We start from the raw sequence: 27,620 nt of genomic DNA on the forward strand, positions 1-27,620 counted from the left end.
ATCCATCCATCCATTCATGAATCTGCGATATTCAACAATCTGTTTATCTCTCTCATGATCTATATCTGTAATTTGTTCTGTCTGTCTGTCTATCTGTCTGTCTACATGTCCAACTGTCCTCGGCAATATGCATACAGTTCTGCAACAGGCTATACATCAATGAGTTGTTCATGTATATACTTTTGTTATAAGCAAGCTTTATGGCCGCTTTCTTTCCAACCAGGCTATATCTTTCCTTTTCTTTTTAAATGAAATTACTTTTAATGAGACTACCATTTTGGTTACCTATCACCGATATTTATGTTCGTGGAAAATATTCTTTCGAGGGAGACTGAACGAACCTTTTCAGTGTCAAAAGTTTGTATTTGTATTTGTATATATATATATATATATATATATATATATTTGTGTTGTCTGATGATCGCTCAACGCGTGAAACTCTGAGTAACAACTACACTAGTGTTCCATTAGTCTCAACAAGTCTCAACCTATATATAAATAGATATACATATACAAAGTTTTGTTTTAAAATACAAAGATTAGACTGGAAATTTACAATTATTCGTAGAGTATCTTAATCTTACCAAAACTAAACTATATTTGTAATATTACCACAGTTGCGGTGTTGGATTCACTTGCACAAGCCATAAAACTGACTGACACGACTGGACCGTGTTCTTTATCAAGCCATAGGATGATTTCAAAGGGACGACAAATACTATTCTTCGAAAGAAAAGCAGGGCGTTTTGAAAGCGGGATGGCTTTCAAAAGCAACGATTTTTGCTCTAAATGGACGGACAGAACATGTTGGCTATGCAAGCTTAACCCTTAAAACGATTGTTATCCTCGTGTTTTTTTTTTTTTTTTTTTTTGGTGAATAATTTGACTAATGTGGTTGATATTTAGATTAGAGGCTACCGTCACAATTTTTGACCTGGTGATAATAATGAAAGACCCAACAAAGTCTTTTATGGATCGGGAGCAGGGAAGGTTTAATATTAGAATTTTGTGGAACGACTTCATATATAAATATATATATATATATATATTTATATATGAAGTCGTTCCACAAAATTCTAATATATATATATATGAATAAATGAATAAGCATTGGAATGGAACTCACGACATCCTGTTTGTATGTATGTATGTATGTATTTTAGATCCTTTCAGGAACTCGCGAAGAAGCCTCATTGGCTTATCAAAGCCGCAAACTGACCGAAGTCAGTCTCTTAGATTTCATATCACACAGTTGCGCATAAATGCGAAGGGAACCTGCATTTTCACGAACAAAAGATAACATTTCCTTTACATTTATCCTTTACAAAAAAACAATTTTTTTTCCACAGGATTTGCGAGCGAAGATGTGGGTAATTTACTGCTCACGAAGTACGCATAGAAAAGGCTATAGAGTGGCTGATGGAAGAAACTATGGACCGCGGAGCAGAAAATTATTTTAAAAAATCACTTCTTGAGTACCAACACAAAAGACAGTAATTAAGTGGTGAATAAACGTTTAATGAACTAAAGAAATATTAAGAGAGAACCTTTAGGTATACTTACTCTGAGAAGGACAAGGTCCCCAGAGGTACCCAGATATATAATACAATTGAGATATGGATGAACGTCTAATAAACTCATGAATATTGAGAGAGATTCAATTTGGTATAATTACAATGAGAAGGACAATTAAGGTAGCGAACGATTCATGAATTACCAATAAACACATGAATCATGAGAGTGAAGAAACATAGAAGATGGAATAAACTTCTATATTGAGAGATAAAACATTTAGTAGCTTTTACCCTTATAAGGACAAAGTAGTGATGGATGATTGACCAACGAAAACAGAGATCAGAAAGGAGTCTCACGAAACATTGAAGATCATTGAGTAGTAGATGCAAGTTTAATGAACTTAATTATGAAAATTAGGTAATTAAGTAATTTGATACATTTACAAAGAAAAACAAGGATGTAAATGGGAGAGATTGAGTGGAGAGAATCGTTTGCTTACTTCTGCTTTGACGGACAGAATGTAATGTTTCGATATGTTGCCATCTTCTAGATTTGACAGAAATTGTTAACAATTCCAAAATGGTAATATGTATACTGTTATTATTTTTTTTTCGTTGTTTTTTATCTGCTGCGAAGTGTTACGTTCTATATTATACGAAGATAAACGTTACTGAATCCAATATAATAAATAAAGGAAAATAAAAAAATAACATGCTACGAATCATAAAGCTGGTTTCCTTATTCTTTTCCACTCGTCTGTCACCTCTGATGTGTTTTGTTTCCCCCTAAATTTCAAAATCCAAGTGACCGGTTGCAAAGGCAGCTCATATACGCTAATTCAATCGCAGATTGTCATCATAGGGCAAGAAAAGGGGGCTCCTGTAGAATAAGTAGGAGCCAAAACAGGTTATGATGAGAAATACAGATGGTATTAAAGATCACTCTCTCCACATCTCTCTCTGAGTTGAATCTATACTCAAAGTCCGACTATTAGCAACATACTTTAAAATAATTATAACTTGCAATTAGTTACTTTTGAAACGTTTTGAAACAGAAGAGAGAGAGAAAGAAAGGGGGGGGGAAATAAATATGCTGATATTAATCTTCCCTAATTTATTTACACAGGACAAAGCAGTATTAATACATGTATACCCGTACTTTAGCAGAGCTTAAAGAAAAAAAGATAAACGAGATTACATCAACTCGTCAGCATATAGCGATATACGCGGCGTTTCATTTACATAAAGAAAGGTGAGATTGGCTTTCCGAGCGATATCTTCCAAGATCAGATAAGCTTCTCAAATGTGGTAAACGGTAGCCATCAGATGATAGAGAAAACACTCACCAAAAAAATAAATAAATAAATAAATACAAAAAAAAATATTGGTTATGCGATGTGAGGTTAAGTGCATGCCTGTTTTAATACAAGACGAGATACGGGTATATATATATATATATTACTTTGTGCTGAATAAAAATATTATATTAAATAGTATTTATTTATCTTGGGTGGACAAAGGCGACCACTGACTCCTCTTCAATCAGTTGTAGCAAGAGAAGATATAACTGCAGCTGTTCCCTAACAATTATCTTCGATCTCCCTTTGATTCTTCCTTTATTTATTATACTGCTCAATTCGCGTTGGCGTATACCATGCATGCATGTGCATACACGTGCACACTCTATATATAAACAATGCATGCTACCATTTGGGTCTAATTTGTATCTTTATCGTTCAATTAATACAGCATTAAATATTTCCATATGTCATCAGTCATTGCCCACTATATACGTTGATATCTATATTTGTATACATCAAGTGTTATTCTTTGTTTGCAAAACAACGGTTAGGCCTAAGTAAGATATACCGTTGTGTATTATTATTATTATATATATATATATATATATATATATATATATATATATATATATATATATATATATATATTTATATTTAATTTATATATATATATATATATATATATATATATAAATATATATATATATATACATATATATGTATATATGTATACATATACATATATATATATATGTGTATAGATATATATATTTATATACATATACATATATATATATATATATAGACACACACACACACATATATATATAAATATATATATATATATATATATATACATATATAGTATCGTTTTTAAGGGTTAAGCTTCCATCATAGCAAAACACGTTCTGTCCATCCATTTACGCAAACAAAACAAAAAACGTTGCTATTGAAAAGCAATAACATCCCTTTTGTTTTCTTTTCCAACTTAAGCCAATTTCATGTTTGGTTGACGATGAATGGGCGAATCATTTATTCATATAAGTCCTGTTTCGTTTTTTTTTTCCCACTAAAGTTCTCCAAACCTGTACGCCTGTATTTGCAGTTAAAGTGGCACGCGTTGTGTGCAATTGGAGTCATATGCGTATAGTTTATGGAGCGCTGTCCTAATCGCACGCCGTTTAATGGGTTTTGGGGGATCTTGAAATAATGGCGTAACTGAGTATAAAGGGGACTGAGCCGAATCTATACATCGCCGTAGGAAAGGACAAATAATACTAATAATAAAAAAGCAAACATGTTCCGAAAAGATTATGAAAGGCCGTAAACAGATGCAACAAAACGTCCAGCGAACGGTTGTCAAGGCGATACGGTTCCTTTTCTGTTTTTTTTTTCATCATTTATTTTTATATATTTTTTTTTGTGGTTTAAACCCTATACTTTGTTTGAATTAGCTAGGCCTATTTCCATTATAGGATGGTCTAGGATCACCTCACGTTTGTTTTCTATGCATGCATGTGTCCTAATAGTTTTATTGAAACTATATATAAGTTGCAGCCATGATTAAAACATTGTAGTATTAATTTAAATATCAAAACTAAAGAAAAACACCGATATATAATTTAAACATTTTCTCCAGATACGCAAAATGTAGTCCTTAGGCCAATCAGAACTGTGCAAATGAATTGATAATTCTTGTGGTTTCCTTAACATTTTTAGGTCAAACACACTCATATTATATAAGCCTTTTTTTTTGGGGGGGGGGGGGGCTGATCCAGGATTTTATAAATAAAGAAAATAAAGAAAGAAATAATGTTAAGGTTCACTTCAGGTTCACATTGTGATTTTTAACTTAAAAATACAAATTTAAAACTTCAAGCAATAATGATTTTTTTTTCGTGCAATGTCTAGACAAATACCCATATCCAGCATTCTGCAGGGATATGTCATTTATAGCTGTTAAGAGTGGGATGGAGAGGGTAGGGGTGTGTGGGGGGGGGCTATTGTTCATCGTTTATTTTTTTAGATCATATAGTTCAGATATGAAGATTAGATGTATGAATTTTCATTCAAGAGTTTTGAAATGGCGTTTATAGTATAACAGATTGTCATGGCGCCCGTAGGTCATCTTCAAATGTTTTATCCCTGTTTTTTGCAACCCTTAATTAATCCTACATAACGCTTATTACACGTCATTATATACTCTCTATAATGAAATTTAATTTATGACCCTGCGCTTTCGTGACTTGAAATTCATAGCTCTATATTCTTGTCTTTAAAAACTATTAAAATAATAATAATAATAATAAAAATACGTTTTAAAATTGTTGAATCGATTTTCAATATATGTGATAGACAGTTATTTAAACGTGTGCAAAGGCCTTTTAATTGATCAACTAAAGAGTGAATGGCAGGTATAATGAACTAATTAAATTGGTATTATATGAAACAGAGTCCATTTAACCCTTCCCTCTCTCTTTTTTTGTTTGTTTGTTATAATATCAATTTTGTGGCGACGGCGCTCAGAAGACTGTAACTGTATTACTCTTATATACGACAAATTAAATATTAACGTACCAGAAGATCAATAACTTTCACCGGTTCGAAAGAATGATTCCACTAGCATACATTTTGGACTATAATTGAACCTTAGTTTTATAACAATTATAAGCTTTTCAAACTTATTCAAGCGAAATAATTGTGTTTTTTTTTTGTATGTCGAGCAACCAATTTGTCCCTATCCGATATCATGTATACGGAGATGTATAGGCGTCTATGGCGCGCCTAATGTGCCATAAGTCCTGAAATCGACATGTGTCGAATTAGATTGACATATGTAAGTTTGTCGTGCTCTGATTGGATGAAATCGACGCCTATAGTGACCCAAGAGTTATAAAATCGACATATCTCAAAGTAAATTAAAATATGTCGGTTTCTCGTACTCTTATTGGGCGACCAATGTCACATGTTGTTTTCCATCGCTCTGATTGGAAGAAATCGACAATTGTCAAATTAAATTGACACTGTCGGTTTCTCGTGCCCACATTGTACGACCAGTGTCACATGCTGTTTTCCATCGCTCTGATTGGAAGAGAACAAACTAAACGATTTGCACTGCTAGGTTTTATCGGTGAACTTGTTATTTGCTCTGTGGTATAATGTACGGTATGTGTACGGTACATAACGTAAAAGAAAGGTTTATTGTTATGACTCAAGTTAACTTAAAAAAAAAAAAAAAGTTTAGGGCCTATACCGTGTTGTAAGGTTATGCTAAGATAACTTAGAACACAGAAAACGAAGTAAACTGAACGAAATTCTGGCCATGGACTATAATGGTCAAATTGACTATAATGGTCAATCTATGTGAGAACTAAATGGAACGTATGTTAAGAACATATACCGCATACAGACAAAATCAAAACAAAAATGATCGACAACGTATATCAATAAAATTTAGAGAACTTAAAGGAGTTTTGGCGTCATGGTCAAAATCAAATAAATTAATTAATCACTTATAATCAGTGTCCTGATTCTTCATATATGCAAATTCATCTAGGCGCATGTGTACATCTAAATGAACAAAGACGGAACCATTCGTTCTTCCGTGTTATATATACGAAGGCGCTATATAATAGTGTTTCTTCAACGTTGGAATAATGACTGAAGATCCAAAGTATATATGCAAATTAGATTAGACATTAGTACATATGCTAGCCAAAAAAAAAAAAAAAACCCGTACGTTATCATGTGATGTGTAGTGCATACGGCGCGAGTCACGGTATAATACGTTTACAATTATACTCCGTTGTATCAGGTTTTCAACCCGTAAGGCGTTCTATATATATATATATATACATATATATATATATATATATATATATATATATATATATATATATATATATATATATATATATATATATATATATAGTAAATCAATAAAGAATAACACACCAGAAAAATTCCACTTCACGACCGGTTTCGTTCTTTTGGGACTCATCAGGCGAAAGTAGGAATCGAACCCCGGATCTTTGTGTCCCGAATCGAAGTCCGTACCACTCGACCACAGTGATTCTACTGGTGTGCTAAAGCGTATAAATTGGCTTTGAATGACTGTCATTAAGGGCGTATTTCCCAGAAGTTTATTCAAATATGTTATGGATTTCCCATATAACTGCAGCCGTACGTATTTGTTAGCTCGGTACCATTTTGTAACGATTTACAAATAAAAATGGAAATAAAAGATTAGAATGGATGAATATTTATATATATAAATATATATATATATAAATATATATATATATATATATAAATAAATATATATATATATATATGTATATATATAAATATATATATATATATATATATATATATTCATCCATTCTAGTCTTTTATATTCATTTTCATTTGTAAATCGTTACAAAATGGTACCGAGCTAACAAATACGTACGGCTGCAGTTATATGGAAAATCCATAACATATTTTAATAAGCTTCTGGGATTTTATTTCTCTTAACCTTTCAATATTAAGAGCAACACTTCAAAGAAAGTTCCCTCTTATATCTATAAAGTTTTGATTCAACTTAAACGATCAGGTTGGCTCAAGTTTTATTAAACAGAAATAATACCACAATATTTCAACTAAGGCTTTCTTCTCCTCTTGTTTTGTGTTTTGTGTTTGTTTTTTGTTTGTAAAGTTCAGAGGTCCGTTTGGAGCATTTGGAAGCCAACTATAAAATCTTTAATATACAGCATTTCACAAAAGTTAAAAGAGCGGCAAACAAACCCATTGTCACTCTGGTCAGTATAAGGATCAGTATATACTTGTAATGAAAAACTCAACCGAAACACCAAACAATATTTTTTGTGAATGTCTTTTGTTCCGATACACATACATTAAATGCGACTTGAGCAAGTCTAAAATATGAAACTTGCATGGATCCACACAATATGTTTGAACTTTCTTAAAGGTCACCTGATTATTTACAATTTACAGAAATGAGTTTTTGTGAGTTGCTGAATATATGGATAACTTTAGACAGACTTGATATATGTTATTGTCAACACAGAAAAGAGAGAGAGAGGAAAAAACACAAAAACAATGATTACTAATAATTTGTCTACAAATGTTTTTGTTTATAAGGTTAACCTTTCAAATATGCTAAATCTCTGGAATGTTCCTTCAAGGTTATATACATAGTTGATGACGTCAGCTCTTCGGTGCGGGGATTAATGTGATAATGCTAATCCATCGTATACACTTGCCAGATAATCCTCACTGGCATCTCGGGAATTTTACTGGCACCCCCATATGCAAATATGTTTCTTTGTTCCACCAGGGAGTTGTTTCCATAACAACTCCCTGGTTCCACAATAGCCGTCTGTTGTTACTTGTTGTATGAGTTGGGCAGCAGTTTACAGCATATAGACTATGTTGTGTGATGGAGCCACAGAAGGTATAAGTTCTTTTCGGAGTATACATGGTAAGTTGAACAGGTGATACCATAGCCATGTTTGTGTCAGTATCATGTTAGTTCGTAACGTTTTTTACCAGGCTAATTTACGTTTCAAGTTAAAAAAAACGTGTTCATGCATGCTAGCAAAACTCTTAGTCGATTTTTAGGGAAGACAAAATTATTATTATTATTATTTTTTAATCATATAAACTAAGTTTTTTTCATTATGATATTTGTTTGCATAGAGGGGCCCTCTGGCAGGGGTCGGGGCACCGAAGCAAAAATAGAAATACTACTATCACTAAATTTTCAAGTCATCCTTTTAGGGTGTTTTCTCAGTCATAATTTTTTTTTAAATTGATTTTGTTTTAATTTAAAATTTAGGAACAAAGTTTTCTTTTTCCATATTAACATGAACCAGCCTCCCTTTTTTTCACTATTTTCCGCGTTTTCTCGTAAAGGCTTTATTTTCTTTAAGACTCATTTGAAATCCATTAAACACCCATACACAAAAGGGCACAAAATCAATTCTTTTTATTTTTCTGATTTTCTGCCACACAAACGTCTGATTTCAAACTTAAAAATAAAAGAGCTTCATTCTTTTCTTAGTCTTGAAATGGTCCTATTTTTCTATCATTTTTTTTTTTTTTATATTTAACTATTGCTCATAAAACTTCATTTTCTATAAAGAGCGTTGGATTCGACTTAATGAAAAAGGTCTCTCGCAAAGTACATAACATGAATAATCAAAGTTATGAAGTTGTCTAACCAGAAAAACTTACCATCATATACAAGCTTTAAGGTAGTCTCTTTCACAAGTTCAACCCATCTTTGCGACCTTTTTTTTCTTCTTCAAATATGAACAAGAGCAATACCTTTCAAAAGTGATGGTTTTATTCCAAGTCGTTTTTTTTTTGCTTCAAGATATTTTTGTTTTATTAAAAAAAAAAAAACTTTACGAACAAAGTTAAAATGAATCAGTCTTGTTTTGTGGTATCCTCTTCTTCATATTATTATTCCCCCCCCCCTTTGTTCTCATATACCACAGGTTTCTTTTTTTGAAGATTCTTGTTGATTGTTAAGTAAAATCCTTTAAATCACACACACACACCCAATCACAAGCAGAATCGATTCCTATAAGTATTTTATTTCTCCATATCTTTTTCTTTCAACACTTGTACAATACATATCATCATCCCATTGTGTGTTCTGTATAGCTGCAGCTCTTTTTACGATTGTAATTTTCATTAACAGTTCAAACTTGGGTGTGTATATGTGTGTGTTATATGATTTTAATAAAAATTTATTACATTTCGGTTACCGTTTATTAAGCAGAAATATGAAAAAAAAATATATAAAAAAAATCCAACTATATCATTAGAATCGAACATTTGAAAGACATTCAGTTAACAATTGTTATCATTTAAATGTAAATATTTTTTAATAATGACAAGAACCCAACATTCATGATATTCTTTTAGGCTAGCTCAATTGGAAAAGGTCTTTTGTCCAAAGTGCAGGAGAACTAAAAAAAAAAAACGTGGTGTTTAATGAATCGGGCTGGAACTTTACAATTAGAGCTCAAACAAGAAAGTTCAACATATTAAAATATATATATATATATATATATATATATACATATATACATAAATATTGTAAGTGACATGATATTTGGAGCCTTTTGATGGATAACATATACAGTCTGTGGACATATCTTTGAGTGGGGTATTGTGTCTACGTATTATTGATTTTATTGTACAAGACTATAAAACAAGATATATATTTTGAGATTTGTTATCAAATAAATAAATAACAATGAGAACAATATTTTAGTTGAGTCTCAAACGCACTTGTTTAAGTCAAAACCTGCAATAATATGAAGAGGGAAAAAAACATTAAACATAGTTCGATATAAAGATGAGACACAGAAGGGATTCGACATGAAGCTCAGTTGAGCTATATAAAGCATGAGCCCTTCCTTACATTAATTGAAAAAAAAGCAAAAACAAAAGAGACAGTATGAATAAAAAGAGAGAGAGAGAGAGAGAGTAAGAGAAATGGAGGTGGAGAGAGAAGAGCAACTTGGAGATTGTACATTGGTATTAATTAAGCATGCAGCGTTTGAAGTATGCATATTCATGAAGTTGTAAGTAAAGTTTACAGATATCAAATTGATTTTCATAGCCTACATTTCAAACCACTGACAACAGATAGAACTGGAAAAAAAAAATGATATTTTATATGGCTGAAAATGTATACACCGAAAATATATTTCAAAAGGAGCTATACTGTAATGTTGTTATCAATTTTTTTGGACAAGTTTATTTTTCATTATTTTCTTGAGAAACATTACATCTGGCAACAACATAGTTATTGACGTCATGGTGTCATCACAATGACGATGTTGTCATGATAACGTAACCAGCTGATTCAAAACTTATATCTGAATAATATGCAACCAGAGCATTTCTTTTGATTTAGGAGTGAATGAATGAATGGATGGATGGATGGATAGGATGGACGGATGGATGGATGGATAGGATGGATGGATGGATGGATGGATGGAGGAATGGATGGATGAATAGATGAATGGATGGATGAATGGATGGGATTTATGGATGGATGGATGGATAGGATTGATGAATGGATGAACGAATGAATGGATGGACGGACGGACGGACGGACGGACGGACGGACGGACGGACGGACGGACGGACGGACGGACGGACGGACGGATGGACGGATGGACGGATGGACGGATGGACGGACGGACGGATGGACGGATGGACGGATGGACGGATGGACGGATGGACGAATGGACGAATGGACGGATGGACGGATGGACGGATGGACGGATGGACGGATGGACGGATGGACGGATGGACGGATCGAGGTATCACAGGCGACCGTGTGCCAAAGATGCCTCAAGCTCCGTTGGTTGCCAATTATGTCCATCAATCGATAGAATATTGGAGTACGGAACGTGCCTTACAACAAAATATTGACATTTCAAAGTCACAATCCTTAAACGTGATATATCACGTCACTCTGGTCAGGATTCCATTCTACAGCAAGGTTTAGCGTACTTTTGGAATCATTCAATGTTTTCCTCCTTTGTTCTAATTTCCCAGAAATTGATGAAATGTTCGAGGAATGAAACATGATAGAAAGCGTGTCTAATGCCCCCCCCCCCCCCGAGTCCATGGAATATGATGGACCAGCCAGTTTTCGGATTCTCGTCGCATGCTAAGACAGATCTAGTGAACGCAACCAATGAAAGATTAGACGTCTTTACAGTTTCCTCTTTATATCCATCTAGGCGGGCGTGATTGATTAGAAAAAAATATATCCGTGGTTCAAGGTGAGATTTGCCCCATATACTATCTAACTAACATATCACGTTTTCACTTACAATAACTCCATTTTAAACCGGTCAGATTTATCATATATTACTATTGACGATATATATATATTTATAAATATTTATATAAATATATATTTATAAATATTTATATAAATATATATATTCTTATATATATATATATATATAAATATATATATACATATATATATATATATATATAAATATATATATATATATATATATATATATATATATAAAATATATATACATATACATTTACAATTACATATTTATATATATATACATATATGTATATGTATATTTATAAATATTTATATAAATATATATTTATAAATATATATACATATACATTTACAATTACATATTTATATATATATATACATATATGTATATGTATATTTATAAATATATATATATATGTATATATATATATTTGTATATATGTTTATTTATATGTATATGTATATGGAATATGTATATGGAATATATATATGTAATCAAAATATAAGGCACATATGTTACAAAGCGTTCGACTTTCAATCAGTCTTCATCAACAATATATGATGTACACATCTATATGATATCAAACAATTATACACAATTATATGTACAACGTTCCAGTGCCATTGAAGTCACAGTATGAAACGTAATCGGTGTCGGTCTAAAGATCAAACGGCTGTTTTATGAGTGTATTACCCATTTCACAACATAGACATCAGTTACACTTCATTACACACCATGTGGGCTATCACCGTTTGTGCCCACCAACTTACATTAAAAAAATAGAAAAGAAATGGGTGTCTCACATTTTCCGCTAGCTGTGTTTTTCCCCCCATCTTACCTTTTTCCTCTCGATAATCTCAACTCGATGGTCATTGAGGCGTCCATATCCTATGCCATATTGCCATATTAGCTGTTATGTTTAGGTTATTTTTATTTCGTTTATAACTTCCCCCCTATTTTTCTTTTGCTGTTTTGCCATGCTTGTAGTAGCACAGAAGTGATAGAGTTATTATGATATTTTAATTACCTCCGTAGCGCGTGGCTTACCGCCCGAGATGATTACCAAGTCATTTTCGTGAGTCAAATTGACTATATACATCTCTCATATAATATCTCTCTGCGCGCACGTATGGCGTTTTTGAAAGTGCGCGACCAACCGTGTAATACACAACTGTTAACGTTTTTTCTGCCTGTTGTTTTTAAGGCTATGAGGCGTTTAGGGGACGTTTTGTATCGCAGCTGTCGCCTATCTGCAGTACTAAAACCCGTAATATGCCTTCTAGGCACAACTTGTTCTTCCATCGAAAACTGAAGGCAAAATTTTTCAGGCACGAGGCGAAACCATTTTTATTTTTCCTTTTTTTTCCCCTCTTTTTTTTTTTTTTCTTTCTTTCGTGGTATATATTTATTTACCTTACATCACCTACAAATGAAAGCATATTGGGACTCATTTAGAAAGCGATCGATAAGTCATTAGGTTACAACTAACAATTGCTGGCAATAATGCACCAATCAATGGCCGGCTTTAAGTGATCGTAAAAGTTTTCTTTACAAGCTTAACGTTGATTGGCTATCTAGGGGAGATAATGGAGCTTTATCTTGTTCAATAACGTAGTCATTGGTTCGTATCGGCGCGAGGGTTTAAGCAAAGAAAAGAAGAGCGATTTAATGGGGTTCACACGATGTATTGTAACCATTGACTCAGATAGACGTGTAACGGTAATCACGGGTAGCGCCAGTACAAAAGAAAGGCTGGGAGATTTATTCAACTGTTTTTGGTATCACTAACGATCGTTAAACCGCAAAAGCGAAAATAAGAAGAAGAAGAAGGAGCTGAATTTTGGAAGTAACTATACCAATAGAGGGAGAAAAGAAAAATTGTGCAAAGAATATATATATATATACCAGATGCGGGATTATTCATCGGGCAATAACACAGACGTTTTATAATTTCGTATACGTCGAAAGGCATAATATATACAAATAATTAGCGTTATGGACGAATGTTTACTAATGTAGGATTAATACGTGACTGTTCCAGTAATCTTCCCTTTCATGGAAGATTAAAAAAATAAAAAAATAATTCACACGGACAAAATATATCTACGACAAAGTGACCAACAAGCGAAGACAATTTTTTTCTTTCTACGAGAGAAGCGATGCGTTTTCAAAAGACAATGGCCGAAGATTTACCATCAGTTGAAAGTCCGACGACGACCCCGCAATCGTCCGTACATTCTCCCGAAGTCGCCTCGGTAACTTCAGATGTAAACGCCGATATCGTTGAAGAAACTACACCATCGGCTGTGAACGAGAGCGTCGACGATACTTCTAAAGTTGAGGCGGAAGAGGCGAACGAAGGCGTCAGAGAGGAGAAGATTTCACCTGGTAAAGCGCAAACTATCACCAATACCCATTCGTTTCTGATTCGGGATATTTTAGCAGATGTTAAAAATCAAAGAGTAATAAATAACGTTGTGCCAAAAGAACTTGATCTCTCAAGGAACGCCTCAGAGGACACGCATAGTAGTGAAACACAATTAACTGCTTTCCACTCGAACTTAAAAAATGACCATTTTATTGACAGTGAATTAGAAAGATCCCGTATTTTCTCGAGAGGAATCAAAAGGTCCTCTACTGATATGTCCGAATCAGACAATGAAGATTACCACGTGACCGAAGACTGCGATTCAGGTAATAATAAATATAGTAATAAAACTAATAATTTAAATAAAAAACTCATTTATATATATATAGGCCTAATATTTCTCTATATATGCAGTATTAACTTTTAAGTGCAAAATGTGAAAGGAAACACAAACAAAATCAGACAATTGCGCTTGCTACAATTTTTTCCGGTTTTTTTTTTAATATTTTTTTTATTAATTATCAAGTGACACAAAAGTATTTCAAGTGAAGTTTAAGTCCATATATTTTTTTTTACATTTTCCGACAAATAAAGTGGAATAATAGGAAAAACTAATGAAGCTGCTCGGATACAGAGAGATTGAATGATTCAATGACATTTGATGTCAAAGCTTCCGCAATTTCAATTGAAATGAAACCTAAGCCGTAGATAATAGAAACTTCTTAATCAATAAACGCGTAAAATACTGAGCTACAATGAGACGAGATAATAGCTAACAAGAGCGAAGGTCTCGAATTGTTCAAATATATTTATATAAATTTATCCTCCTATAGCCATTGTAAATGCTTCGCTAAATATATATTGATCGCATCTGCTCAAATAATACTTCATCAATATTGGAATGGAAAGCCCATATATTGCTCTGTCGAAATATAACCAACGGTTGCTTTCATAATTTTCCCGGGTTTGAAAACAAATGTTTAATTCCCTGTTTTTCAATTTACAAGCTTTTGTAAAACTTTTGTTCTCTACTGGTTGATTTTTCTTCTTCTTCTTCTTCTTCTTCTTGTCCTGTTGCTTTGTCTCTTTGCTTATTATGTTTTGTCCGAAAGTCATTTTGGAAAGGAAAGATAGAAAGCAAATCAAAATGAGAGAAAAATGATCGAAAAGATTGCTAAAACATTTACACATTTTGCTTTAACTTAATGTTTGGTTACCATATAGTGAATTGCAATTGCTGTGAAGCAGTTAAGAAAGTTGCCATAACGTATTTTCACGTGTGTGTGTACTTGACTGTATTACGGTTTGCAAAAAAAAGCTCATCTTTTTTTCTCAAAAAGAGAAGAAAAGAACGACCTTTCCCAAAGATATACATTTCTAATATCTGCAATAAATTATGTCAAGAGATCTTTAGAGTATATATGAGAGCAAGAATGATTATCACTTCAAATCATATTAGATATTCTGATTGTTTACACTGCATATATTTTCCAAACAAACCACACAACATTATACAGTTTACAATCTTAGCACCAAAATATCTGTTGATGATAAAAACGACTCCTCCCCCTCCCACCTCCCCCTCCCATCCCCCATTATATCCAGAGTACTATCTTGTCTCAAAGTACTAGTTAAGCGTTCTCCTCGTAGCTTCTGCTTACCAAATGTAGTTTTTATTCACTATATCGAACAATTTTCCTTCTCAAAATTATCCAATCAAAAATGTTTTATTTAAAATGCACTTCTTTTCACCACATTTTTTTTTTTGTTATTTCGAAATTATTATATTAACTTTAAATGGAGAATGTAAACTTTCGTTCTGTTATAAATAGAATAAAAAAAAAACACCCAAAAAAGTCAATACTTCATGCGTGGCTTCGATTGTAGGACGGGTTCCAACTTGTTCATATAAAAGGGAGATGGTACGGAGGATGGGGTGGGTCTATTTCAAGTTTCGGAGCGTTTTTGGAAAGGGCCCTTGTAACTGAAGTGCACTCACATGAGACATATAAATATGCTTATAAAGCTTTGTTCGGGCGGGGGCAGGGAGAGGGTGGGAGTATTGGTTGCGGGCACATACAGGATATTTTTAAAAAAAGGTATAAATTAATGAAACAATAGGATTAAGAAACACGATAGGATTTTGGCCTTTCATGACGTTTACACACAAGAACATTCGAGAACTTTCGGACTTGCTGTAACAACTGCTCAAAGAAAAATGAAAAAAACTAACTTGATTGTTAAAAGCGTGAGACGAGTGTGGGGAGGGGGGGGGTGGGATGGGTGGCAAAATCACACATAACATTAACCAGTAGACATCTCCATCCCCAACTCCCCCCTACAACCACGCTCACAGGGCCTATGGGTTGAAACGAATGTCACGTCGTCCCATAAGAGAAATTGGCAAATTTCAAGCGTATATAAACTTTTAAATATTAACCACCCATTTTCTTGATACATGTTCCTATAGTCAGACACTTGTCGAAGAAAAATATATATTTGAAAACTGGACGATATTCTTGTTGATATATCATATGAAAAATAAAGGTATTTGAAGACCATCTGTCCCCACATAGTACGTAACAACTCATTAATACCAACAACAAAAAATCTCACATTTGTTTTATATTTCTTTGAGCAAAATTTGATAAATTTGTTCATCAATTTCTTGTCTTTTAAACCATTAGTATCAATTTCAAAACAGAAATTCTAAATCCAAAATTATGAGAAATAACAATTGTGAAATACAACAAACAGTTTTTGTTTAAAACCAATAATCCTTATTTCTTCAAGTTAATTCATATTCTAATTTCAATTGTTGCTGTTAACTCTGATTTTCTTGGCCTTAAAATCCGAAAACTTTCACCGAAAGGAAGGATGTTAATATGTAAGTTATGTAGAACATGGCAAAAGTAAATAGAGAGAAATTTTGAAATCTTTGAAACATCGTTGAATTTATGCTCACAAAACTTAAGCATTTCCTTTTGGAATTCTGCTTGAAACAGTTTGTGAACGCGTAAAATTCTACACAGCCACACGATAATCGCTTTAATAACTGAATTGATCAACCATGTGCAATATAAACAGTTCTATATATATATATCAAAATTAAAACAAAATACCCTTTTCGTCTTTTAATAAAAGAAGTCTCCCCCTCCCCCCCAAAAAAATTATATTCCACACATAAATAAAATCATTGTTTATGTAATCGCTTCTTGTCGTCGAGACTTTGGTTTCTATTTTTTTGTTTAATTTATAACTCTTTTTTGGACCACTAAGGTTTCTTATTATGAGAACATATAACAATTACTGTATCTATTTTTATCTCATATCTAAAAATATATTAATAATAATATTTGTTTTCAAAATATTTGATGTTTCTGCATTGACAATCGTTGTAGTTTATAGTGTATTACAAAGCATCAAGTTTCTTGTAACCACAACAACTAAAGTCGAAGTTCCAGAGCCGGTGACGTTTCCATGTATACAAAGTACAACAAACTGTTGATAGCACATACGCTAAATTATTTATAACCGATATTAATAATAATATAAGCAAAAATCGTCGGTATAAATTTCCATATCGAGGGGTACCTCATTCTATAAATAGCACATATCCGTTAACTCCGTTATCATGTGATTATAAATGATTATTCTACTTATTTAACTCTGTTATCATCTGGAAGTAAATGTTACATAATTTTTTTTGGCAATTGTGAAGCTGCCTGTGACTGAATTCGGAAAAAAAAAATTAAAAAAAAAATCAAAACTTTTTGAAAAATTAATAGTTTCGATCAGCCAATTTTAAGATATCGTTATTATTGTTAATTGGTATTTGCCTACTTTAAGGTCGCATTATATAATCCAAAGTTTAAACATTGAAACCTGAGTGGGTGGGTGCAAGCCCTCTTAGTATCCCATGAATATATATTTAAGCAAACACGTTAGTTGGAACGTTGCTGTCGGTGCGGGGGGGGGGGGGGTAAGGTGAAACCATCGGTTCGATTTCTGAAACCTGCAATGAAAATTAGGACCCCTGTGTTTCATGTACTTTGAAACAGTCTTCGAATTAACGTAAATATGGTTACCATCACGTAGATCTTTGTTCTAAATATTATCCATTTTATTTAAATATTTTCATAAACAGTGTTAAATATCTCAAAAAAAAATCTACTCATCCCTAGTAACACTGATAATTTTGAAAAGATACGAAATTGGCCAACTAACAGGTTTAAAAGGCCAACTTTATTTTGTACCCTGTAATGTTGGCTCGAGGGTGGGAGAGTTGTAGATGGGTGTGGATTTAGGAAGGGATATCGATTTCCTTTTGCTATATCCTTAACGATCGATAAAGAGGATAAAAAAGATTGCTGTTGAAGCTTTGTTACATATTCACGCAAAAGAAGGGAAAACAATGTTTATTAGAACTTATATATATATATATATATATATATATATATATATATATATATATATATATATATATATATATATATATATATATATGAATCATACCGAATAGACTATGTAAAATATGTAAACATATATATTGTGTGCAAATCTGAGAATGAAATATGTATGACGTCATATTCTTAGACGACATGGCATGATGAATATGCATGATACCGAAATGAAAAGATAAGTAAAGGTGTCATTTTTTTTATTTATAATGTTTAAGCCAAAGTATTCACCCTCTGTAAACATTAATGTAGCCTATATTATATTTAAACGCATTTGAAAACTTTCGGTAATTCAAGAACTAAAACATGCCAACATTTACCTGTGTTAACTGCAACTAAAGCATTTTTTTTTTGGTGTGTCAAAGAAGTTCCATTTTCTTTTCTACTCATTTCTCGATTTGGGGTTACGGTCAGTTATTAATTTCTCATCATATTTTTTGTCTTTTTGCGTTTTCCTCAGATATAACACAAAATAGTAACAATAACGGGAATCACGATATCTCAAATTCATCTGGAAAGTCCAAGAAAGCGAGAAAAGCGAGAACAGCGTTCACAGATCATCAACTAAATACCTTAGAGAGGAGCTTTGAGAGGCAAAAATACCTCTCTGTCCAAGATCGAATGGAGCTAGCGGCAAGTCTTAACTTGACAGACACACAGGTCAAGACTTGGTATCAAAATAGAAGGTAAGCATTGATTAATTTTCAGACCGTATGTTTGTTCTTAAAGAATGTAGGCCTTTATTTTTGAAGATACCAAAGTTTTTTATCTTTATGCATGTATGACATGAGGGTTTATTCACGTAATGGCGGGTATTTTTTGGGGTTAGGGGTGGTGGTGGGGGAGGGGCTGGGGGTTGGGGTGGCGGTGGCACTGTTTCTGACAGATAAAACTTATTGCAGACATCAAAGGTATGGATTCATTTGTTTAGGCCTTTGTGAACCGCGCTTACAGTGACCGCTTTAAGGGGCATAAGGAGGTGGGGGGGGGGTAGTGGGCCGGGAAGGAGAGGGCGATTTGAGTGACGGTTGCAAAGAGCTTGGGAACCACTTATACATAAAGTTGTTTTTTTTTAAGAGGTCCCTTTGTCCAAAATGGAGGGGTATCTTGAGCCAATTACTGCAGGTTATTGGTTAATATAACATTATAAAAACATAAAAAATGAGCCTGTTTGGATGGCTTCACTACTCCATTACTGTTATTATCATTGTCCAGTCTAAAAAACAACGGATATTTCACAGGACCAGGAATGCTGATGCAATACAAACAAGCAAAGATAAAATTCAAACTAAATACATATTACAAATTATACTTCTTACCCAGGGTAAAGTTTGGTTAACCTAAATAAAGCTTTGACAACAAAATCATCTTTTATTTAGATCCTGAGAAACATGATATCTCATAATACCGTTATATAGAATTTACCTCATCTTATTTAATCAATTTTCAAATTTATCAATGTAACAAATTACATATAACTGTGTGGGACGGCAAACGGTCCGAGGAGGTGGTGGGGAAGGGGTTGGGGTGGGGTGACAACAGAATTCTGTTAGAAACAATAGGTATTATTTAGCTCTGTTTTCAAAATCTCTTTGTCATTACGTTATATGTAGTTAAAATTATATTTAAAGTTAAAATCATCTCTATGAAAAACTTTTTTGTTACTCTCCTGAAATTTACTTCTTACAACATCTTGTGAGAATTTATCCATTCAGATTTGACTTGCATTATACCAATTAGAAGGCACGAACAATTTCTTCAATATTACAAAAGGGGTAAACAATCTAATATTCGCATTAATGTGTCTTTTCATGAAACGTTCATGAAACGATCGGGCTTCTCTTACGTGTATGTTATTGAGAAATCGATAACAAAAACAAGAATAATAGATTAATAAACAGTAAAGTTTTTTCTTCGAAATGAAGTTGTTGTGTACTTTTTTTCAGAAATCTGAAAAAGATAAAATGGACGGTTTTAAAATTATGATTCATTGTTAGTAGCCCTGACAATCTAAATGGTAACTAACTCACGATCTATCAACAGTTAGCTTGAATATTTTATAAAAATTCTATGCTTACAATTAAATAACAGTAAAAATTAATTCGTGAAGATCATGTACAGTTATCACCCAAATGGACCTACTCAAAAGAAGAGAGAGAGAGAGATCTATATGAGAGGTTGCTTAAATGGTCCTTCATCTTCTTCTTCTTGTTCTACTCTTTGATAATAAAAAGCAAAAATAATCATTAACTCAAATATATTTTGATGATTGATTCATTTAGATGGTATTAGCTATCCTTTACAAGGACAATAAAATTGATCAAGGGATGTATGAAATATAGATCTGATAAACAATTTGCAACGGTGTTGTATACCAGACCTAACGAAGCTTCTGTAGTGTTTGGAGAGTATAAATCGTGCTATCCACGCCTTACACATGTTAACAATGAGTATAGAAGAGGGGGGGGGGGGGGGGGGGGTGAGGAATCAAGAGAACGAAGAAACATATCAAATAATAATTCTGTTAATTAAGCCGGCTGCTACACCATACTTAAATGATGCATATTTATCTAGTGGTTTGAATGTTTAATGTTTGTTTCAACTCAAATTTATTTGGTCTCTCCAAAATTTCCACACAAAAAAAGGTGTACACCAATCAACGAAAATCCATTTATTATACAAATTAAAGCGACTAACTATCAGAAAGGATTTATTTGGGTATAGTACACGAGCTGTATAGGTTAAGTTGTGTCGATGACAATGGATATATATATAAGAGATCATTAATATATGATTTGATCGTGAGGAATAAGTCGTTCGAACCAAGCGGGAACTTCACTTTTATCGATTATGAAGATATATATATATATATATACATTATTTCTTTTTGCAAATCTTATATTGTAAAGATCAGTTTCAGGAATGGAGCCCCCCGTACAGACATGATTAATGTTAAACATGAGTTAAACAAGCGAGTAAAGTCGGAGTAAGTTTGAAGAAACAAATTTAATGACTTTGAAGATAACGCCATTTGGGCAAGAGCCCTAACTAATAACAAAAGAACAAAGCACAGTAAAGAAAGAAAGAATAGGAAAGGAGACAATAGGAAAGGAGACAACAGGAAAACAGAAGACACACACGAGAAAGATAGGACCAGGATGAAAGGAAATAATAGTAGGACGAAGATAAGAGAAGAAGGAAAATAAAGTAAGGAATGATAATTAAAAAGAAAGAATAGAAGGAACAATTAGAAAATTGAACAAAAGAAGAAATTTAAAGCAGAAGAAAGAACAAAGAAAATACACAAAGAGAATTGAACAATAAGACAATCAATGAAACAAGAAAAGAACAAAGACATAGAAAACAAAAACTGAAAGAAGAAACAAGCAAGGATGGAAGAAGAATCAAAAGAAATAATAAAAGATATCGCGGAATACAAAAGATAATGTTCAATCAATATAGAAAGAAAAAATCCCGGACAAAGAAAAGAGCGAAAGAAATAACAATAGCCTATACATGTCATTAGTACAATAGTCACCAATGTTATTATTAAACTAACAGCGAATAGTTTACGCACCATCACAAATCGTGAAGAGAATTTAAGAAAAGCGAAGGAAAAACAAAGAACAACTAATTTTGAGAAGAGGCAAAAAAAAACCTCAAAAAGAAAATGTAACCTCATTTCCAACACGAATTCTGCTATAATAGAGAAAGTTCACGCCTCTATAACATTTATACAAATTACTTTTTTTCTTTTTTTTTGTGGATACACAAGCAAAATTAAAGTTGATGAAAGAACGACGAAACAAATTCCCTCGCCTATTTTCATTTCTGGCTTATTGTATAAAATGTATAATTATATATTTATATTTTTTAAATCAATTTTCAGAACAAAATGGAAGCGACAAACTGCAGTGGGCTTGGAGTTACTTGCAGAGGCGGGAAGCTACGGTGTTCCATCGGTCCATCGACTGCTAGCCCCACCCTTGTACCCCTACCCACACCATCATGCGGGAGGCCTGTTTCCCCCGCTCGACGCAAGCAGCTGGTACGGGTTTCAAGCCGCAGCGGTCGCGGCGGCATCTGCCAGCGCTCAACAGAGAAACTCGCCGTTATTACCGCGTCTTGTCCTCCAGGGTCTCGCCTCGTCGCATTTAACGGGTCAAGCATTTAGTTCACACCATCAAATGCCTTTGGTTCCCAAACCGCTTCATCCGCACACACCTTGATAGATCCGTGATTGATTTTGGACATAACGTGTTGTATCCATAGGATGGTGGGATATATAAAAACGACACTACCAACCGTCGGAAAATGCTATGGAGGTCAAAGTTCATCTGTGAACTTCTCTTTTTTTTATACTACTGGTGATCACCGACGTCAGTGAACCCAGTTTGAACGGAAGACAGAAAATTTTGGCGATAATTTACCGTTTTGAGTTACTGAAGCGTTTCAGATTAATGTATGCAATAGATTTAATAATTTCAAGCCCACGATTTTTTTTTTTGGGGGGGGGGGTTACAATTCTGACTGTCCCGATTTTAGCTTTCAGCAGCCAAAATTGACATAAAACAATGCCCTCTAATTTGAATCAGTTTATATAGCAAACCGTAGAAAATTTATTTTGTTTGGTGGACAAAATATCAATATGAGAATCATTGATCCTTGCAAGAGACCCACCCCCCCCATGAGGCAGGCGGCCAACTCATACGTGACACTTAAAACACGTGTGGAATTTCATATATCATAGACCGGGGAAGCGACGGCAGGGAAGGGAGGAGAAGGGAAGGGAAGGGAGGGGAAGAAGGGAAGGGGTTCGTGGGTTGTGGTATGCCTTCCGTTCGTTTATCCAAACTTTGTAGTTTTTAATTGTCTACTTAATTTGGCTGTCAACCTAAATTTGAATAAACCACTTAGCCATTTTGGGTCTTATCCATTGTAAACAAGTCATAAAATGTGAAGGGTAAAAAAAAAGAAGAAATTTTTACCGTGTTCTGTGCTGGACCTAAGCGTAACCAAAATGCTTCTTTTGGCCGGCTTGGTATATATATATATATATATATATATAGAGTAGGTTGGCGTCTATCTTGGCGCAGAGTGCTCTATGTCCATTGGACAGAGCGTAATATATGTTGATACTAGTCTCATCTAGTATCAACATATATATATATATATATATATGTATATATATATATATATATATATTATATGTTGTTTGCAATGTGTTTTCTTTCCTGTTTTTTTACAACTTATTCAAATAATCTTTACGTGCAATTTTTTTGAGAACAAAAAATAATGTAAATATTCATCCCATTGATATTGATATAGAAACGGAATCAAATATTATAAAAAAGGAAAATCAAACTTTATGTTGCAATTGTTTTTGAGCTTGGTTTTGTTTTCATAACTACTATTTTATTTTATTTTATTATTTTATCATCATTACTACAAAATTTAGAACCTTCGACCAACCAACCACCAACTCCCCACCCCAGCCCCTTAACCACCCTCACCCCCCCCCCAAATAACTGTGGGTTGGAAAGGAAGAGATTCGAACTAGATTTTGTCCAGTTTGGTAAAACCGTAGACAGAAAGAGGGAATTTTGGGGATGGGGTGGGGTGGGGTGGGCGGGAAGACATGAACCTCCCCCCTTCCAGCCCACGTCCCGCGCGGACTATTGACAAACTGGAGATTCGACAAAATTTTTGCATTTTCTTGATATGGTTGATAAAATTTACAATGAAAAAAAAGGAGAGTATAAACATCATATTCATCATCCATACCTCCCCCCGTTCTATTCCCCTCCCCCATCGTAACTCCCTTCCCTCAAGTACCCTTCATCCCGTTCATGAGAAGATTTACATATTTATCTTGTCTAGGTATAAATTTCTACCCGCAATAAGTTTGTCATCGGCCTAAATGAAAATATTTACGATATTTTGATGTAATGAATAAAACTTCACTTTTGACCTAAATTGGCAGCGAATTATTGACTTATCCAGCTCAAGTTTAAATGACGTCGAAGGACCCCACTCTGACGAGCCTTGTAATTACTACCAACTGAGCTATCCAGCCAATTTGTCCATCGCGATTCCTCGTGATTTATAGTTTATTCCATAGCGGTTGGTTAATTTATAAACCAGTAAGAAACTTTGTAAACACTACAGTGGTTCACTGGTTCGAAATCCCGTTCTAGTAAAAAAAAAAAAAATTCTATGCTTTTTCCAAGTTTAGATATTTCCCAATCAATTTCCTGTTGTTCATTACAGTAATTATAATGGATTTTTTCTTGGCATATGGGAAAGGCAGAATAAAATGTCTCAACACTTTATCATGCAGTCGTGTCATCGTGTTAACAAGCGCGCGCACTTGTAGACGGGTCCGTACGCGTTATGACGTTTGAGATAAGAACAGATCAACATTTCACCGATCTAAAATATGATTGAAATTATCGATCAATAGAATACTTAAGTCTAGACTGGGACATGTTTGGTCTCTTTCGAGGAATGACGTCATCATCATAAATATGTAATTTTATTTCCTGGAGAAAAAACAATTGAATTAGGAATTTCTTTCTTATGATGGCTAATATTAAATTATTCTTTGACGTGGTCTCCATATTGAGTAAATAATGTTTGCTCTAAATTCCCTGTATTCAGAATAGAGGAGGGGGGGGGGTGGGGGTTGCGACCCGCCCAAAAAATGGATGGCAGCCAAAAATTCGAAAGCAAATGAAAATTGTCAAATATTTGTGGGAGAAAAGGGTAAACAATACCATTTTGCAACTAAGCACCCTTGATCATATAGACATTTCTCATATAGGAATGGTTGCTGTCCCCCGTAGACCACTACCCCATGGCCACAGCATCACCCCGTCCCCTAGACCTCTATGCCCTGGCCACAGCATCATCCCTGCCTCAGACCTCTACCCCCATGGCCACAGCATCAGCCACTTGAGGGTCGCCAAGTTGGTTAAGGTAAAGATTGTGGTCACCAGGCAACAAAAGTTTGAATAAAATCAAGGCTTTCAATCGTAAAGAAGAATTATTCAACTTTCATCAACTTTTTTATTGCAATCTACGATTATATTAGCTAGTTTGATACTACGCTTAGAAAGAGCTTTCAGTAGAACATTTTTTGGAGGGTCAGACCCTTTAAAGTATTCCCAAATATTTGGAACGTTCAATTCGTAGTTATACATGTCCGATATTTCCTGGTAATATTCTTGATACTGAGGGCAGCATTCAATTCCTTTTGAAAGTTTGGGCATTAAATAACTATCATTTCCCATATATAACACGATAACATTTTCTTGCATATGTTTTGCAAACACTGATAACATTTCACTACCACAGCAATTACGGGAAGATGTTTCAAAGACTAAAACCAGAGAAAGGAGGGGTGGAGATGGAGGAGGGTGGGTGGGTGATGACGGGGATAGGTGTGGGGAGGGGGGAACATTGTCTCTCGAGGATAATGTCGAACCCATTATACGTATATAAATAGGGGCCCAAAATAATCACAGTATATGAAAAGAGAGTGCACCCCCTTCATTTATCCTCACCCCTCCTTTTTCGTTTTCATTTTTTTTTTGTGGTCGTTTTGCTTCAAACACTCTACACTGTTTTTGAAACTTACCGCCGGTTCATGGGCTAATGGAAGTCCCCCTCTTCGAAAAGATTAAGCTGTAATCCACGTATTAAGTGTATCATAAATCACTACCTAGATACCGTTTACACGGAGAGGGAACAGTAAACTAGGTCACCTATATAGCTCAGATACTGTTAACCATGAAAATTCATTTCAAATGAAAAATTTGGAAGGCAAAAAGAAAAGTTTGGTCCAACATAGCTTTTTTTAATTCTTTTTCAAAGCTTTTGATACTTTGGCATGTTGCTGAATAATTTCGTGTAATGTTGGAAGAGAAAAGGAAAGAGGGGCCGGGGGAAAGGGGGTTAAGCGATTATTAGTGGGGAGTGCAGAAGAGGGGGCAGCCCCGGTTTATGCTGGTATGTTAGGTCTGGCTGTATGTTTTGTTATTTAATGGTTGTGTTTCTAAAATCGACGAAACCTGGGAAAGGGGAGGAGGAGGTGTACATAATGTTGGTGTGTATATGGTGGGGTTGGGGAGTTAGGGGGGGAGGTTGCCGACTTCATATTGTGGTCTAGTCTGGAAAAGGGATAATATTAAATATATTTAGCTGAAGTATAATGAACTGATATTGTGTCATATTCGTTTAGTTTTCTATTCCATATCATTTAGATTCAAATATGGGCATTTTATTCTTCAATGTGTCATTACTCATCAACAGTATCTTTTTAAGTGTAGAATTCAGCGTTTCCAAGGGTAAATTTTTGTAAATTCAACGCATTCTTCGTGTAATGGTCGAGTGGCTAAAGTCGACGTCATTAGAAACAATGAAGTCTTAACATATTAGACGATTTGATTCGATAGCTTCTAGGTCTAAACCCGGTAATGATAACGTGGGTCAGTCATGCCCGAGGATAAATACAAGAGTTTTCTGCCTTAAAATGGTTTTAAAAATTGGTTAAATCAATTAATCCAAACTGCGCTAGTAGCAAAAAAACATGCTATTCTAACTGAATTGTCAGAGACTATCATAATACATGTTGACCTATATTTTATGTATGCTGTGCGTCTTAAAATCGATTATCGATTATCATTCGTTTTGAAATTTTGTAAAATAAAAAAAATAATTCGTTAATTTGGAAAATCGAGAAGAACAAAGAGAGGTAATTTTTTTATGTGATGTTCATAAAAGTTTTTTTTTATTTTTTATTAAATTTTAGGCTTTTTAGGAAAAAAACCCAAAGTGCAAAAGCCTAATGTGTGTTGACTTGAACACCATGTCGATGTTACAAAGAAACATTTTGACCTGCAAACAATGTAAAAAAAAACAACATGGTTGCTCATATGCAGTCACAATGGTAACTTTTTACAATCATTATGTTTCTATTGTCTTATTGTGATTTTTCTCAAATTCCCTAATTACATGACAATTACTCGCTGGTTGCTATGGCAACACGTTCAAATGACTTATACATGTAAGGACAGGGGTGGCCTTTTTAATAAAATCAAAAAGGGAACACACTCTCGGTATAAAATACTTTT

The 27,620-nt window shown here is 33.9% G+C and overlaps 1 protein-coding gene across 1 annotated transcript; it reads left to right on the plus strand.

Moving 5' to 3' along the window:
* Positions 1-13,131: 13,131 nt before the first annotated feature.
* On the plus strand, positions 13,132-23,548 carry LOC139963480 (barH-like 2 homeobox protein). Its single transcript, XM_071964291.1, has 3 exons — positions 13,132-14,352; positions 18,947-19,172; positions 22,376-23,548. Exons 1-3 carry the CDS (start codon positions 13,818-13,820, stop codon positions 22,713-22,715), a joined length of 1,101 nt encoding a protein of 366 aa, XP_071820392.1. The 5' UTR covers positions 13,132-13,817; the 3' UTR covers positions 22,716-23,548.
* Positions 23,549-27,620: the final 4,072 nt, after the last annotated feature.

Source organism: Apostichopus japonicus, chromosome 22, assembly GCF_037975245.1.
Source record: "Apostichopus japonicus isolate 1M-3 chromosome 22, ASM3797524v1, whole genome shotgun sequence".
In the NCBI taxonomy this organism is placed as follows: domain Eukaryota; kingdom Metazoa; phylum Echinodermata; class Holothuroidea; order Aspidochirotida; family Stichopodidae; genus Apostichopus; species Apostichopus japonicus.

Coding starts and splice junctions, on each gene's coding strand:
- LOC139963480 (XM_071964291.1), top strand. CDS start 13,818: ATGCGTTTTCAAAAGACAATGGCCGAAGATTTACCATCAGTTGAAAGT. Junction 14,353..18,946: donor GACCGAAGACTGCGATTCAG/GTAATAATAAAT, acceptor CGTTTTCCTCAG/ATATAACACAAAATAGTAAC. Junction 19,173..22,375: donor ACTTGGTATCAAAATAGAAG/GTAAGCATTGAT, acceptor ATCAATTTTCAG/AACAAAATGGAAGCGACAAA.